Genomic DNA, 17,652 nt, shown 5'->3' with positions numbered 1-17,652 from the left:
GACATCCATTGACAATGACTTTTTGAGTTCGGTTAGTAACATAGGATTTGAACCAACGCCATAGGTTACCACGAATTCCGTTAAAAGCGAGTTTTTCTAGTAGTATTTTATGGTCTACTCGATCGAAAGCTTTACGAAAATCAGTATATATACTATCGGTTTGCTTATTTACATCTAAATTATCAAAAAGATGTGATGTGTAAATTAATAAGTTAGTTGTTGTTGAACGACCTTTAACAAAACCATGTTGTTGTTTTATTATGATTTTATGGAGCGATGGGTATATACAGTTGTGAACTAGCCTTTCAAAGATTTTAGAGATTATGGGTAAAAGGGATATGGGTCGATAATTTTCTATATCAGATTTATTGCCGTTCTTAAATATTGGTGTTATACGCGCGGATTTCCATATCGCGGGAAAAACTCCGGTTTTTAGACAACAAGGTTGCCCAACAAAGTTCAACTTTGTTGGGCGACTGTCGGCGACTCGAATGCTGAACGAACGAGTTGATAATTGATATATGTGAAGTTCGCGTGCAACTGTGATGCATCAGAGCGTCCGGGAAAGACGTGACCAACAGGACAAAATCAAAAGAAGGTTCTAAATAGTGTATTTCATTACGTGTATATAAAAGCAAGAGTATGTAATAGCCCACATTCCGAACGCTCTTCGTCCCTGCAATACGTCACTTTTTGAGCAGCTGTATTAAAACACTTTTTTACTCGTGCTTTTTCTTTAGCTGTTCCAAACTCGTGCGTTCTCTTTCCCAACTGTCAAAATAATGTCTAAGAAAAAACCAACCACGAAAATTTTAAAAAAAAATCATTGAAGTTTTTATGCTTCATGCAAATATTTCTAAAAAGAAGCTCCTAATTTGTTACAATATCAGATTTTATGATTTTATGCAATGAATTAGGTTAGGTTTCATTTTATTTCATCTCATTAAATTTCATTTTCATTTCATATCAATAAAAATAATCTACTGAAGACTTGGCCGTTTGAGCATAGTTCCCTTTGCCTACCCAGAATGGATGAAGAAAACAAAAAAAATCTCTGTTTGTATTCTTTTACGGTTGGCGCCATTTTTCAAACATTTTAGTTAGTTGAGTTTATTGTGTTTTTATTATTCTATTAAATTGCTTCATTTTTTCGCAACTGTAATAAAAATAGTTTTTTAGTACACGTGCGGAACTGTCATTACAACTTGTTTCAACTGTAAACCCTCACCTTTGGCTGCGTCTAGGCTCGGGTACACATTTGTCGGAACTCTTTGCAATGACAGGCTTTCCGCACTCGTAATGAAATATACTATAATGCATTCATACTTGTCTCTAATACTAATGTGTTTTAGAATGTATAGTCAAATTACTATTTTAAACAAGTGTCGCTACAATAAGTATGAAATTAGTATGTATAATTTTGGTATGGTTAACTGTTAACGATTAACTTTAACTTGCGTTAAATTTTCGAGAATTTAACGCTTTAACGATTAACGAAGTTAATTTTTTTATTAACGAATTAACGATTAACGAAGTTAACTTTTCGATTAACTGTGCCCACCTGTGGAAATAATTATATACTAATACACATAAATATGAAACAATTATATATTAATAATTCAGTAACATATCTGAGAAGAAATTCAATGATATGTGTGAAGTCAACCAACCCGCACTGGGCCAGCGTGGTTGACTATGGCCTAGACACCTCATCTTAGGGTAGGCTCCGAGCCCTTCGCTGGAGACGTATAGTGAGCTAATGCTGAATCAAGTATATTGTAGACTTTTTCTACGTTTATATGCATAACTCAACATTGTTAACATCAACATTATAACAAAAAAAATTATAAATAAAAGGTAAAATTAAGCAAAATAAATTCACACAAATTCGTGGAATAGATCAAAGTGCATCTTAAACTTCAATAAAGGGCAGGACAGAGCTAAGTTTCTGTTTTTATAGAATTTAAAAGGACATGTGATTAAGGAAGACTTTATTTGTTGTATAATTAATCTAAAACAAAACGTATATTCTCCCTTACTGTCTGTGCCACCTCTTCTGTCATTTTTTCTGCTCCTTTTTCTATAATCGAAATTAATTCAGACCAAATCTTCGTTATGATATTTCTGTATTCACTAGCATTTGTCCATTCTTCCAACTTTTGTAATAAATTATCCCACTGTTTTGTATTATTATGATCGCCAAAAATTACTTTATCGAACTCGTTTAAAATAGCCTGTAGAACAACAGTCTTATTGACTAATTTCATATTTTCAGCGCCATAAATTTTTATCGGTTGATTTCTATTTGCTATTACATTTTTTAGTATCAAAAAAACAATTCTCGTCTCTTCTTCGTTTTTGTACTCCAATTTGCGTATAAGAATTTTAAATTTTTTATGTGATTCCCAATCCATTATTTTCACAAAAACTGCATCTTTCAATACTTCGGTTAAAGCATCGGAAGCCTGTTTTACTTTTCGATCGTTCGTTTTTAATATCATTGTCAACATTTGTGTTAATAAATCACTAAAAGTTCTGCGAGTTCTACATATATTATATTGCTTACAAAGATGAACGAATTCTGTATTAAGTTCCTTTTCTAGTACTTTTTGCATTGAATCGATAGTTGAATTTGAATTTCTTAGAGAACCTTTGATGAACATGTTCATATGGTCAAATATTTTCGTTATAATTCTATTTGACACGCTCAAAGTATTCAAAATAGCTTTTTGAGTTCCTAATTTAGTTCTAAGTGTTTGATTACTTAATTTATTCACATGCTCTTCGAGTTTTTTCTTATAAAGTTGCTTTATTCTATGAAACTTATGTTTATTTATTTTGTTCTCAAATCTTCCCTGAATATTTTCTAGAATTATTAGAGCTTGATTGTACAAATGAAGAATGTATCGTTGGATTGATTCATCATCTTTAATTTTACGTGGAGATATAATTTCTGCTCGTTGTCTTAAATGGGACGATGGTTTGTTATTTTTTTTCTTCTTTGCTGTACCAATTTCCTTATTTTCGAAAAGAAGAGATATGTTTATTTTCGCTCCTTCTTCATTATTTGGAATATAATCGTTTGTCTCAATACCATTTCTTATATTACCTATTTTTAACAAGTTAGGCAAGATATATTGTATTTCACTTTTCGTAGTTAAAGTTTGAGGGGACAAGTTTCTTTCTAACGAGAATTTGTATTTTCCATCAGTTACTTGTGTGAGTTGTAATTCATAGTTCCACTTTTTGCCTAAATCGAGCAAGCCATCTAAATGAAACATGACAGCATGGCTGTTTGTTAGGTAACCTGAATAAAAAAGTGTGATGAATTTTTACGCTATAAAATATGAGTTAAAGTTTTGGAACGAAGTTCCTTATCGCGCGTTGTGAAAGGGGGCTAGACTGAAAAAATTCTTACGAAAAGTTGTCACGACACTTTTTGCTATATCACCATAGCAACGACGTGACAATATAAAACGAAAATTCATAGAAATAAAATGTACTTCTTGTGAAGACTTAAGTTTTTTATTCATAGAATAAACATTGGTTCCTTCACTAATTAATCGAAAGGAACTTCGCTCCATCCGGGTGTCCCTTGACACCTCTCAAGTTTTTTTATTTTTAGACAACGGACTTCTAGCTTATAATTAGTATATATTTATTCGCAGTTACAGTGATAACCATGTATTATTTAACATAGAGAGTCTCCTTGAGGAAGGCTCTTTGCTTCTTTCCGTTAATTTCATAATCGGTCTTATGGCCATATGCCATAATTGAATCGTCTAACCAGTCTGCAATTTATTAAATAATGGCAAGGTTAAGAATTTTTTTGAGAATAATCGCTTTCTGTGGTACAATAAATTTTCCTAATTCTAAAAGATGCTAAAATTAACTATGTGTTACTTACAAAATATCAGCATCAACTGAATGAGACACATTTTATGTTGGTTATAAATTACTTTGTTACAAAGACATAAAAAGTTTTATTACTTATTTCGAAACATTGGAAGTGTAACTTTATTCATTTTATTTTTACGATTGTAAACTATTCTGCTTTGATCAATTATAGGTATAATATTTTTACAAACTTAATAAAAAGACCAGTTCTCATCCTATATGCTAAATCTGTTTCTTTAACGAGATTTTCTCTACGAAGAAGATTTTATTAAACACTTGCTTACGGTAGAGTAAACTTTAAAGAACGTAATTTTTTTTTTTTGTGATTTCAACATAAATTATAGCGATTGAAATTCGAACTCATTTAGAATTTCATTCCCTATGAACACTATAGGTTTTTTTGTCAATGTAATACTGCCTATGACACTCTGGGAAAGCGTATGATGACATGGTTCAGTCATTTAGGATCTGAGCCAGCCGTCGCAGCAGAACTTACCTAGATAAAAACAATCATATATATACGCGAAAAATATACCCCTCTTTTGAGTCTGGTAAAAACGGCTTAGTTATAAGTATTGGTCACTATGAATCCACTTTGCTTTATGAATCATAGTCCTTAATTTCATAATTTGCTCATATGGTGACGCAATCGTTGCATACAAATAAATAATGTAACAGGAAAAACTTAGGTAAACTCTTGTTTTGAATTTTCCAAGCTCGCAAAAATCTATAAATTATGTTTACAGGATAAGAAAATAAATAACTTAAACATAGTAAAAACAGGAAAGTAAAACGCCCCAAAATTAGCCAAAGTCGAAACAACTTTTAAACTTTGTAGTTTTTGCGTCATATGTGTGGCAACATTAAGAAACTTTCAACATGTTTTAACAAATTGGTTCTGGCAATTAAATATAAAAACTGCTGTTGATAATCTGTTCCTAAAGTTTCAATGGAAAGCCGATTTGGATGCAGTGTAAAATTGAAACCGTTTTGCTTCAATCCAAGAGTATAGTGAAATAACCAAATACAACCTATTTCATTATAAATTTAAAGTGAATTTTCAGTCTTTAATAGTTTGGTGTACTTTATTGCTTATAAAAGTGGTAAGTTTATAAAATAATACGGTTATTTACATACGGCTTATGATTTTCGATGCAACTGACTCAGTTTTTGGTTTAATTTCAATTTTTGTTTTTAATTTTGACCGTTATTAAAATTTTTCTGTATGGTTAATTTAAAATGCTTATTTGTATGGTTCCTAATAAAACCCTAATAATGTGTAAACCAAATTCTTTGCTTACCTCGTGAGTTTAGTTTTAAACGTCAAAACTCCGCTGGTGTAATTTGTTGTATCTTAGGCAAGAGGGTGGATTTATTTTAAATATTTTGTTGTATGCCAAAAACTTCGTCACTGTATTGACTAACGACGCAGTAAAACACATTTAATATTTTGGCATGTTTTCCATTCCTTCATACATAGAGATTTTTTTTACAATTAAATGTAGGTATTTCAAAATTTCAAATCACGTCAAGCCGTTTTTTTGTGACAATTTATTCGCGTTATGTTTATGAACATGTGTAAAATTTCATTATGTGATTTTATGTGGTGTATAATGAGTATTTGCCACTACATATTCCTAACTTTAATGATATTGCTTGTTCTAAATCAAAGCCTAATTCAACAATGAAGCCCTATCTGTCTGCCCTTTACCTTATGTACTATCTGCTTATTAGGTACTGATTCACACATCTATCACCAGTTATATCTGAATTCACACCATTCTTTCCATCATATCCTCTTTCACTCTATCCATCCGTATTTTGAATTGTCCAAGAGACTGCGATATTCTTCTCTTTTGTAGAGGTTCTTCTCTAACCAGCATTTCTCACTTATAGAGTTTGTCCATCAAGACTTGATAATAACTCGCTTATAGAGGTTTCTTGTTATCAAGTTTCCACTGGTAAGGAGGCAAATCTGATTCTTAATGTTAGATCACTGATGCCCACCGGAGGAAGCATTGCTCTCCTTTAATTTAGTAATTTTCCAGGTGGAAAATGTTGGGTGCCTGACAGGCAGTGTTATTTGACTTGTGGAAGACCAGGGATCAATTGTGTTAACAACAAAGAGAAGATAGCAAGATGTTTCAGAAACAAACATTTGGTGCGAGCACTTCTGCTTTTGGTAATATAATTTTTATAGTGCATATTATTTTTAATTAAAAAAAATAGCATGTGTGAGACCTTTAGTGTAAAAACATTTTATAGTATGACCAACTTTTTTGACCCGGTACAAGTTTCGATTAGCGCTCACTTGACACTGTCAGTCACAAAATCCTTGTCAGACTACAGCTGTCTTGTTTTATGGTTTGTTATTTGTTCAGATGAGTTATGTATCTTAAATAGATAAAGAAGAGCACATATGAAATGTTTGAAATCTTATTAAACCAATTCCCACAGGTACATCAACAACACCATCTTTCGGTAGTTTCAAGCCGACAACTGGTACTAATGCGTTCGGCGCACCTCCGGCATTTGGAGCCACGGCAACGCCTCAACCAGCTACTGGTGGAGGTAAGTTATACTATGATGATTGAGGTATACACACATTATTTTGAAAAATATATTTAAAGGTTTAACTTCTGTGCAATTTCTACGAAATGTCTCGCGAAATCTGTCGCCCGCGACTCCGTCCGCGCGTGATTTAAAAAAAAAACGTAATATGTGGCCATGTGTTCTTCCAGACTAGGTTCTACATCTATGCCAAATTACAATATCCATTAAGTCGTTCCCGAGATACCTTCAAACAAACTTACATCCATCTAAACATTCGCATTTATAATATTAGTATGACGTGAATGTTTAAATGGATGTATGTTTGTTTGAAGTTAGCTCCAGAACGGCTCAATGGATCTCAATGAAATTTGGCATAGATGTAGAATTCAGTCTGGAAGAACACATAGACAACAAATTTAGACTTTTTTAAATTCCGTGCGGACGGAGTCGCGGTCGACAGCTAGTAAATAAATAGTAATTTTTGTTTAATACCTAGTACTTTAAAACCATCTAATCTTTTCCTACTCAGGTCTATTCGGCTCCACCAACACCACGGGTGGCCTATTTGGTAGTTCTCCAGCATCTACTTCGACCCCCGCTTTCGGTGCAACAACAGGCGCCTTCGGGTTTGGAGCCAATACATCTACTGGTGGCCTATTTAGTAACAACCAGTCGACCGGCCTATTCGGCAATACCCAGAATACTTCCGCTTTCGGGGCAAAGCCTGCAGGTATTTGCTTGATTTAATTGATTTTTATGTAACGAAAAAATATTGTTTTGCCAATTTAGTTTATCATAGTCACTGTGGGTTTGTGACACCAAAATCTCCCATTCAAAACATATTGTTATTTCTGTTTTTTTCAATGATAATGATAGGGATGACGATATGTTTTATACAGTGATTCTGGTGTCACAAAACGATTTACTAAAAATACACTGAGGAACTTCCTTAGTGACCATTAAATAATTCAAAATGCCATACTCAGATTCATTAGGGAAGTTTTTTTATTGTAAAAGATAGAAAACGGTCACCTTAGTTTGAAAAAATTAAGTGACCGCTGCCTTTATACATCAGATGCTTTACCTACCTTGAATAGGCAGTGGACCTACACATGGAAGATCTTCCTTCCCCCGCCTAGTCAGAAAAGAGGACTAAAATTAGTCCTCTGGCATGCACAATCATCTAGACTATGATTGTGGTACTTCAGAGATACAGAGCGAGTTGGCCTATTCATGCAACAGATATTGTTGCTGTAGTCTACAAATGTTAGAACTAATTACTATGGCATTAATAATAAAACTTTTCAAGGTTTTGGATTCGGTAATACATCGACAACGGGTACGACGGGAACTGGTCTATTCGGTTCCACTCCGTCTACAAGTACTGGGTTATTCGGCCAGCAGAATACTACCTTAGGGGGTGGTGGCCTATTCAATAATACTGCCGGTGAGTAACCTATTCATATAAATTTTATTATCTACTTATCACTTTACCTTACCTTTTAAAATAATTTTGTGTAAGATATGAAATAGGGAAAATGTTTTTTTCTTTTAGAATTACTAGAAATTGACTAACATTTTTCTTGTCTTTAAAAATAATGTAGCAAACAACGTCTACGCGAACGAATTTAATATTCTAAATTAAAACTTAAATCTAGTTATTAATGAATCAGTAGAGTGTTTTATGTATGTATTTGTATGTATAGACTGACTACTATCCGAACTATTGGACATAAGTCAAATTATGACAGTTCACTAGTGCCCCCTGTCAATGTTAAAAATGTCACAAGATCCTTTTGTACTGTAGCTGGTGGTGGTGTAATTTTTTTTTTTTTTGTATCCAACCTTCTTTCTTATAATACAAAAAGACAATTGACACAATTATATTTTGAGATATAGCATATTTTTTTTAAACTGAATTGATTTCCTCGAGTGAGGTTTCATTCTATTTGTATTCTTCCACGAAGTGATTTTTTTATTTATTTGAAATAACTAACGACTACATAATAGGTATATATCTATAATATACTAGCTTTTACCTGCGACTCCGTCCGCGCGGAATAAAAAAAAATGCACACAAGATAAAAAAGTTCCTATGTCCGTCTCCTAGTTCTAAGCTACCTCCCCATTCAATTTTCAGCTAAATCAGTTCGACCGATCTTGAGTTATAAATAGTGTAACTAACACCACTTTCTTTTATATATATAGATATATCTATAAAATATATGTTATATATTACGAGATACTATGTAATTATGTATCCAACATTGTTGTACACAACTTACAGTAACTAAAAAGAAAGGAAAGAAAATAAAAATAATAGACTACAGTTAAGTTGAGAAAGTCGTGTTAGTTACACTATTTATAACTCAAGATAGGTCGAACTGATTTAGCTGAAAATTGATGGGGAGGTAGCTTAGAACTAGGAGACGGACATAGAAACTTTTTTTATCTTGTGTGCACTTTTTTTATTCCGCGCGGACGGAGTCGCGGGTAAAAGCTAGTAATTATATAAAAACAGTTTAAAATAATTAAAATTAATGAAAATAACATAAGGATACCATTCAGTCTGATTTTTATTTGCAGGTGCATTCGGACAACAGCAAGCTCCGACTGGTACTGGACATGTGAAATACAATCCCGTTGTGGGCACGGATATGGTGGTCAAGTCTGGCACCTCGCAGAATGTTAACATAAAACATCATTGTATAACTTGTATGAAGGTATGTATTGAGACAACAGAGATATATAGAGAGAGAGAAGAAAGCGAGATAGAGAGGAATATGACTTTAAAAATTGTGTGATAAATTTAAGTTTTGTTTTGAATTATTCTTTTGAAATACAGTTGAATCTGGATAAGCGAAAGTCCAAAAGACCGTTATTTTTCTCGCTGATAGTAACTTCTCACTACTGGAATTTCTCGCTTATGGAGGTTGCTCTAACCTGAGTTCCTTGCTTATGAAGGTTTTTCTCTAACCTGAGTTCCTCGCTTATGGAGTTTGCTCAGTAACCTGAGTATCTCGCTTGTAACGGTTGTTAGAGACCGGACAACAACTCTCGCTTATAAAGGTTTCTTGCTTATCTATGTTTGAATCTATTTAATTTGAGAGTTTTGTCATAAAATCTAAAATCTATATATATTAATAAAGTTTGAGTGTATGTATGTATGGTATAAAAAAAATAACATTTCGTATACACAATGTATTTGTGTAACCAATAAGGAAAACCAATTTTTGAATTTTTGAATTTTTTTTTCTGTCTGTCCGCAAGTCCGCATTTGTTACATGTAATCTCTGAAACGGCTAGACCGATTTTGATGGGACTTAGACTGGAAGGTAGCTGATGTATACGAGCATGTTATAGGATAATTTATTTAATTCCGTTCTGACTTAATGTACTAACTTTTACATTTAGGAATATGAAGGTAAATCTCTGGAGGAGCTGCGGCTTGAGGATTACACGGCGGGACGTAAAGGCGCCTCCGCTGGTATGTTCTCCAGCTTCCAGCAGCCGACTGAGAACAAACCATTGTTTGGTGGATCTAGTGAGTGTCTTACTAATATTATAAATGCGAATGTATGGATGTATGGATGGTTTGTTACGAGGTCAGGTGTCATCTGTCAATGTTTTTGGAACGAAGTTCCTTATCGCGCGTTGTGAAAGGGGGCTAGACGGAAAAAATTCTTACGAAAAGTTGTCACGACACTTTTTGCTATATCACCATGGCAACGACGTGACAATATATAACGAAAATTCATAGAAATAAAATGTACTTCTTGTGAAGACTTAAGTTTTTTATTCATAGAATAAACATTGGTTCCTTCACTAATTAATAGAAAGGAACTTCGTTCCATCCGGGTGTCCCAACACACCTCTCAAGTTTTTTTTTTACGAAATTCTAGGGATTTAAAATAAAATGTGTTCTTTTATAAATAATTAATGAAGTATTAAAAAACACTGGGAAAAATTTGAGAAGGTGTATGTACAGTCAGGGCAATTCGCGGTGTTCTACTTACAGAAAAATTGCTTGGTATCTTGCAACGAGACGAACTCCGTCCTTTCCAATAGCTAAATTAGGGAGCAGTGAGTTTCGCAAACGTCATAATTATCAGCTCACTATACGTCTCCACAGAGGGTCTCAGAGTCTACCCTAATTTAGAGATGACCAGGTCATAGTCAACCACAGTCAAGTGTAGTGTTCACACATATCATTGAATTTCTTCTCAGATATGTGCAGCATCACGATGTTTTTTCTTCACAGTAAGAATTCCATGCGGATGAAGTTGCGGTCGATAGCTAGTAAATCAAATAACGTTATTAGTAAAATAATTTTTTTTTTTCAGCATTTGGTCAACCTGCTACAACTAGCGCTCCTCTATTCGGAGGTGGTTCTTTGGGATCTACTGGTTTTGGACAGACGAGTATGTGTTTAAGTTTAATGAAAGATCCTTTACTTTATTTCCTTTAAAAGTTTTTTTTTAATTTTTCCTTTCTGAATGTCTTTTTACAAATTAATGATCAACTTCCCGTTTACTGATTGATGTGAAATGTTGTATACATGTGTAAATTGTGTGATAATACAATATTATGATGATATGGCGATGATCTGATGATGGAACTGGAAGGTGGTCATAGGTACTTCGCTATGTCTGACATAACCCCATCGAGTTTGGACTCGTTTGAATCTTGACGAATACTTTTTCTTTAGCTTATATGTTTCTATACATGTATATTGACAATGGGAACCTATTTAAATACATTACTATTCAACAGATACGTTTGCGTTTGGTGGAAATACACCAAATCAAACAACATCTACAGGTTTATTTGGTAATAAGCCTGCGTTCGGAGCTACTAGCACAACTGGTAAGAACTTTTCTTGTTTAAAAAATTAAACAATAAAAAAACTGACCTAACTTTGTTAAAAATTGTCTAAAATTCTAAAAATAACACAAAAGTTATAAATTTAAGGAAAAATAAATGATTAAAAGGTTTATAGTTGTAATTATAATGTAAAAAAATTGAATGAAATCATTAAAAATAGAATGAAATCATTAAAATTTTAATGACGTTTTAATGAAATCGTTAAAATTTAGGAAATAAATAATCTATATATATAAAAGAAAGTCGTGTTAGTTACACTATTTATAACTCAAGAATGGCTGAATCGATTTGACTGAAAATTGGTGGGCAGGTAGCTTAGAACCAGGAAAAGGACATAGGATAATTTTTACCCCGTTTTCTATTTTTTATTCCACGCGGACGGAGTCGCGGGTAAAAGCTAGTAGTTGATAAATTCTGCATACATATCTATGTTTTTCAATATTTTGTCATTTGTGTGTATTTTTTTTTATTATTTTTTTTTTGTTTTATAGGTACTGGTATTTTCGGTGCATCAACAACTCAAGCACCAACTTTTGGTACAACAACACCCAGCTTTGGTGCCTTTGGTTCGACCACTCAGAACCAAGTGAGTATAAATAATTAGGAAGATAAGTTCCCTTCGATATTCATAAGTAAATTGTTAAAGAATTATTAAAGAAATAATTTTTTTTTGATGTAACTTTTTTTTGACGTAAGATGTAGACTTTCTAATGTAAATGTTTTGGATGTATGGATGGTTATTATACACATAGGTTAAAAATTAAGTTTTTTTTAATTCCACGCGTACGGGCTACAGCTAGTATTTTATATTTATTCCAGCAACAGAGCACCGGTCTGTTCGGCAAGCCAGCTACCACTGGATTCGGTACGACACCCGCCAGCACTGGCTTTGGTGGCTTCGGCGGAGGACTGTTCACCGCCAAGCCGCAGCAGACAACTGCACCCACTTTTGGCACCTCCGCTCCCTCTGGTGAGTTAAATTACTACTGGTTCTTAAACTGCTGGTGGGTCGTGAACTACTGGTGGGTCGTAAACTACTGGTAAGTCGTAAACTACTTGTGTGGGTCGTAAACTACTGTTGGCTCGTAAACTACTTTTGTGGGTCGTAAACTACTGGTGGGTCGTAAACTACTTGTGTGGGTCGTAAACTACTGGTGGGTCGTAAACTACTGTTGGCTCGTAAACTACTGGTGGGTCGTAAACTACTTGTGTGGGTCGTAAACTACTGTTGGCTCGTAAACTACTGGTGGGTCGTAAACTACTGTTGGCTCGTAAACTACTGGTGGGTCGTAAACTACTGGTAAGTCGTAAACTACTTGTGTGGGTCGTAAACTACTGTTGGCTCGTAAACTACTGGTGGGTCGTAAACTACTTGTGTGGGTCGTAAACTACTGGTGGGTCGTAAACTACTGTTGGCTCGTAAACTACTGGTGGGTCGTAAACTACTGGTAAGTCGTAAACTACTTGTGTGGGTCGTAAACTACTGTTGGCTCGTAAACTACTGGTGGGTGGTAAACTACTGGTGGGTCGTAAACTACTTGTGTGGGTCGTAAACTACTGGTGGGTCGTAAACTACTAGTAGGTAGCTATACGAAATTTAAAAAAAATATGATACTACAATGAAGCGAATGAAAATGGAAGGCGGAGGTGTTAACACACATTTAATGCCATTGACACTGTCTTAAAAAAAATTTAAAAATATAAAAAATAATCTGTTTCAGCTTTTGGCAATTTGTCGACGGGTTTCGGTACGAACACCTCGAATTCCGGTTTCTTCAGTAACTTCGGCAAACCGAATACAACACCGATGTTGGGTGGACAGACACAGAATACTGGCTTTGGTGAGTTTGAGTTGACACATGGTACAGAAGAGTTGTCTTGTTTCTGACGTGCCAAATCAAATGTAGTTAAACAAATAGGGTTTTTGCTGTCGATAACTAGTATTTTTACTACTATTACTAGTAGTAAAATAGGATATTAGTATATACTAGATAGTAGAATACTAGTTTAAAAGTAGTAGACGCTAGATTCGACCGGTAAAATACCACAACCACACAGAAGACTGGCGTCAAGTGAAATTCTATGTACAGTCTGATGAGTTTGTGAGCTGGAGAACTCATTTTAGTCTACTTTCCCTACCTGCTATTTTCTAATAAGGAAAGGATGGGTAGAGGATAGTTTTGACAAAGGAGGGGACACAGGAAAGGGAAATGTTTTATTTCTGTCTGCCTCTGACAGTTAGCTAACGAATCTGCAATTATAGATGTCTATAGGTAGTGCTATTTTCGGCATTTCGGCGAATTCAGGTGGTTATATAAAAAAGTAAATAAGTATTCCAGTACATGATTTGTTGTATTCCAGCGACTGGTCTAGGCGGAGGTCTGGGCACATCATTCCAGGCAAAGCCGGCTGCTGCGCCCGCTTTCAGCAATCTCGGCACCGGCTCACTGTTCGCACAACCTCAGCAGAATAATACATTCAGGACTGGTGAGTTACTGGAAATACTGGTTTTAATTATTGAAATACAGTCCAACCTTGATTAGCGAGAGTTCATGATATTTTTCTCGCTTATAAAGGTTTCTCACTTATACGAGTTTCTCGCTTATGGAGGTTTCTCACCTATCCAGATTAGACTGTGTTTAAAATATAATTGTAAATATTTATAATCTCACTAGATATTTGACGGCAAATTGTAAATTGATTAAATTGTTCAAGTTGTTATAAATTATATGTATTGTAAAGACTATGAGTTATATTGTTATATGTTAAATTTGGTTTTGATTTTATCTAAATCAACACTAAAGGGGGATCATTTAACTCTGAGTGCGGAAAAAATAATATTAAATATATATAAATACACTTTTGAACAAATCGATTTCAATTTTAATACGATTTATTTGAAAATTGTAATTTGATTTAAAAAAAAAAGTAAATTTGATCCAACCGGAGGCCTAATTTTAGTCTTCTTACCCTTCCCACTCCTTTTTTATAAGGAAAGGATGGGAAGGGGAGGTGGATTTGATGGAGGAGATGCATAGGAAGGTTAAATATTCTCTTTTTATGCGTCTCCTTCGTCGATTGAGGGTAGGCAAGGCATCTGCAATTGTGAATGTCTATGGGCAGCGGTCAACGACTGCTTGCTTGTTTGCCATCTTGTAATATTAAAAAAACCGTGCTTGAGAAGATGGTATAGTTTTCATAGTGAGGTCTATTCCAACAAAAAAAAAAACTGCAGCAGAATATATTAAGGTCTGTTTCTGAACGAAAATGAACGTTAGATGAATAACATTGATATTTATGAATGAATGATTTTATAGAAAGATATATATATGAAAGAAAAAGGTATGGAAGAGTAGAAAGACAAGACGTGTAGTAGTTTTTTTTTAAATTTAAATACTGAATAAATCTGTTATCTTTTATTCTGTCTACCACATTATTTCAGGTCTGGACAGTGGTCTAGGTAACAGTATGTTTGGTGCGACTCCTTCACTTGGCACTGGTTTGTCTCTTGGAGGTTTCAATGCTAACACTACACAAGCACTCGGGTAAGTTATGTCATTAGTCAGTAATTCTGTCTGTGTGGAATTTAAAATAGTCAATGTTATCTTCTAGACCAGGGACCCCCAAACTATTTTGTACAAGGACCCCCTATTCCAAAATGAATTTACCTCAGACCCCCAAATGGTCAAATTACCTACTTTTAAGATCAATTATTATTATTATTAACTAGCTTTTACCCGCGACTCCGTCCGCGCGGAATAAAAAAATAGAAAACGGGGTAAAAATTATCCTATGTCCTATTCCTGGTTCTAAGCTACCTGCCCACCAATTTTTAGTCAAATCGATTCAGCCGTTCTTGAGTTATAAATAGTGTAACTAACACGACTTTCTTTTATATATATAGATAGATTCTGACTTAGGTCAATAGAAGACAGAGTGAGACTTAGCAATACTTTAAGTTCGATATCAACCACTTTGGGAGTCCTTGATCTAGACTATGTTCTACATCTGTGTCAAATTTCAGTTTGATCATTGCAACCGTTCTGAAGATACTTTGTAACAAACATACATTCATTTAAACATTCGCATTTATAATATTAGTAAAATTTGATAGCAATTGCTTGCAGAATTGAAAAAAAGTCTAGTAATAAATATAGGTTATGACATTAAATGATAATGTAGCTTCATAACAGATTTTTTTTTTAAATAGTTTCGGAAAATATTCAATGTAAACATATAATCGAATTATTTCTCTTTATAATGTTAGTAAAGATAAGCGAGAAACTTCTATTAGAGAGAATTATTGACCTGTCCAATGGACCTTTACGAGCGAGAAATTCGGGTTAGAGAGATTACCTTTATAAGCGAGATGTAGTAGTCTTTATATTATACTAAATATTAGGTCCTTACATATGAAATTGGCGTTTTTCGTACTGGCCACTTTAATCACGAATTTCTCCTCTTTGGTAAGGAATTCCAAATTCAAATTTGTACAGCTATAGACTCATGTATTTGTGGTTCGATGACCGTCATTCATTTGTTTTTTTTCTTCTGTTTTTTTCTGTTTGCGTCACTCATTTTACAAAATGGAAAACTTAAAATATCGCATTATTTACGAGTACGAGTTCCGCCGTGGTACTAGTGCTGCGGAAACGACTCGAAGGGTGAATGATGTGTATGGCGGTCGTGTTGCAAAAGAAAACACAGTTCGTTTTTGGTTCCAACGTTTTCGTTCTGGAAATTTCGATCTGCAGAACAAGCCCCGTGGACGGCCTGAGACTCAAGTTGATAATGAAGAGTTGAAGGCTATTGTGGAAGCGGATCCATCGCAAACCACGTCCGAGTTAGCTGCAGGCTGCGATGTTAGTGATAAAACTGTTTTAATTCACTTGAAGCAAATTGGGAAGATTAAAAAGCTTGAAAGGTGGGTACCTCACGAATTGACTGAAGCAAACCGGCAAACGCGCGTCGACTGTTGCGTTACATTACTAAACCGGCACAATAATGAAGGTATTTTAAACCGAATCATTACCTGTGATGAAAAATGGGTTCTTTACGATAATCGGAAGCGCTCAGCGCAATGGTTGGATCCTGGCCAGCCAGCCAAATCCTGCCCCAAGCGAAAATTAACCCCAAAAAAGTTACATGTAAGCGTTTGGTGGACTAGTGCCGGTATTGTTCATTACAGTTTTCTCAAATCTGGCCAGACTATTACGGCTAATGTCTATTGTCAGCAATTGCAAACCATGATGGAAAAGCTAGCGGCTAAACAACCTAGGCTGGTCAATCGCTCCACGCCACTGCTGCTTCACGACAACGCTAGACCACACACTGCGCAACAGACGGCTACTAAATTAGAAGAGCTTCAATTGGAAAGTCTAAGACATCCTCCGTACTCCCCGGACCTTGCTCCAACAGATTACCATTTTTTTCGAAATTTGGATAACTTCTTGCAAGGGAAAAAATTCAACTCCGATGGGGCAGTCCAAATCGCCTTCAAAGATTTTATTGATTCCCGTCCGACTGGTTTTTTTAGTAAAGGGATCAATGAACTACCTATGAGATGGCAAAAGTGCATAGAAAATAATGGTTCATACTTTGATTAATTAAATATATTATATTAAAAAATATTCGACTTTTTGTTCCTCCCATACAAAACGCCAATTTCATATGTAAGGACCTAATATTATCCACAATTCTGTATGTAGACCAGTGTTTCCCAAAGTGGGCGATAACGCCCCCTTGGGAGCGTTTGAAACCTAGGAGGGGGCGATAAGAGGCCCAAAAAATGGGGGGCATTGAAATTAATTAAAGTACTGAAATTGTGGTTTTTAAGTTTTAGGGCTGAATAAAAATTAGGGGCGCTCTGAAATATAATTGATTTTCAAAGGGGGCGGTGAAAGAAATAAGTATGACAATCAGTGATGTAGAGGATAAATTAAAAAAAAAACATCTCTAAATATCTTATTGAATATTGAAAAGTGTTTAAAAAAACAAATTTTTGTTTGTCTGTTTGGATAGATGTGTTTGTTACAAGTAATCTCTGGAATGAGTAGATCGATTTTGATGGGACTTTAACTGGAACGTAGTTGATGTATCCAAGCATGTTATAGGATATTTTTTTTATTCTACATAAACGAAGTCGCATGTAATGGTATGTTTTAAATATGTTTAGCGGCGGCAGTGCTGCGGGCGGTGGTGTTCACGAGCAGATATTGACTCTAGCTGCACGACCTTATGGTGACTCTCCGCTGTTTAAGGATCTGCTGCCTGATTCTGGTGAGATTTTTTTTTTATTGAATTGACATTTGACATGAC

General features: G+C 34.7%; 2 protein-coding genes across 2 annotated transcripts in view; one reads left to right on the top strand and one right to left on the bottom strand.

Annotated features, from left to right (window-relative positions):
* Nucleotides 1-2,006: 2,006 nt before the first annotated feature.
* LOC123722723 lies at nucleotides 2,007-3,977 on the bottom strand. Its single transcript, XM_045685230.1, has 2 exons — nucleotides 3,908-3,977; nucleotides 2,007-3,307 (listed from the first exon to the last, which is right to left on the bottom strand). Exons 1-2 carry the CDS (start codon nucleotides 3,936-3,938, stop codon nucleotides 2,007-2,009), a joined length of 1,332 nt encoding a protein of 443 aa, XP_045541186.1. The 5' UTR covers nucleotides 3,939-3,977.
* An 870-nt stretch (nucleotides 3,978-4,847) lies between these two features.
* Nucleotides 4,848-17,652, top strand: part of LOC106708915 — a 48,845-nt gene continuing 36,040 nt past the window's right edge. The window contains exons 1-15 of the mRNA XM_045685229.1: nucleotides 4,848-5,000; nucleotides 5,946-6,079; nucleotides 6,355-6,468; nucleotides 6,980-7,180; nucleotides 7,760-7,897; nucleotides 9,037-9,173; nucleotides 9,865-9,994; nucleotides 10,794-10,871; nucleotides 11,224-11,316; nucleotides 11,826-11,920; nucleotides 12,154-12,304; nucleotides 13,056-13,175; nucleotides 13,696-13,821; nucleotides 14,777-14,879; nucleotides 17,510-17,613. Coding sequence (XP_045541185.1) covers nucleotides 6,037-6,079; nucleotides 6,355-6,468; nucleotides 6,980-7,180; nucleotides 7,760-7,897; nucleotides 9,037-9,173; nucleotides 9,865-9,994; nucleotides 10,794-10,871; nucleotides 11,224-11,316; nucleotides 11,826-11,920; nucleotides 12,154-12,304; nucleotides 13,056-13,175; nucleotides 13,696-13,821; nucleotides 14,777-14,879; nucleotides 17,510-17,613 — 1,633 coding nt within the window. The 5' untranslated portion in view covers nucleotides 4,848-5,000; nucleotides 5,946-6,036. The remainder of the gene's footprint in view (nucleotides 5,001-5,945; nucleotides 6,080-6,354; nucleotides 6,469-6,979; nucleotides 7,181-7,759; nucleotides 7,898-9,036; nucleotides 9,174-9,864; nucleotides 9,995-10,793; nucleotides 10,872-11,223; nucleotides 11,317-11,825; nucleotides 11,921-12,153; nucleotides 12,305-13,055; nucleotides 13,176-13,695; nucleotides 13,822-14,776; nucleotides 14,880-17,509; nucleotides 17,614-17,652) is intronic.

The sequence above is a fragment of the Papilio machaon genome, chromosome 29, assembly GCF_912999745.1.
Source record: "Papilio machaon chromosome 29, ilPapMach1.1, whole genome shotgun sequence".
Taxonomy (NCBI): Eukaryota; Metazoa; Arthropoda; class Insecta; order Lepidoptera; family Papilionidae; genus Papilio; species Papilio machaon.
This window is presented reverse-complemented; position numbering and strand designations above follow the sequence as displayed.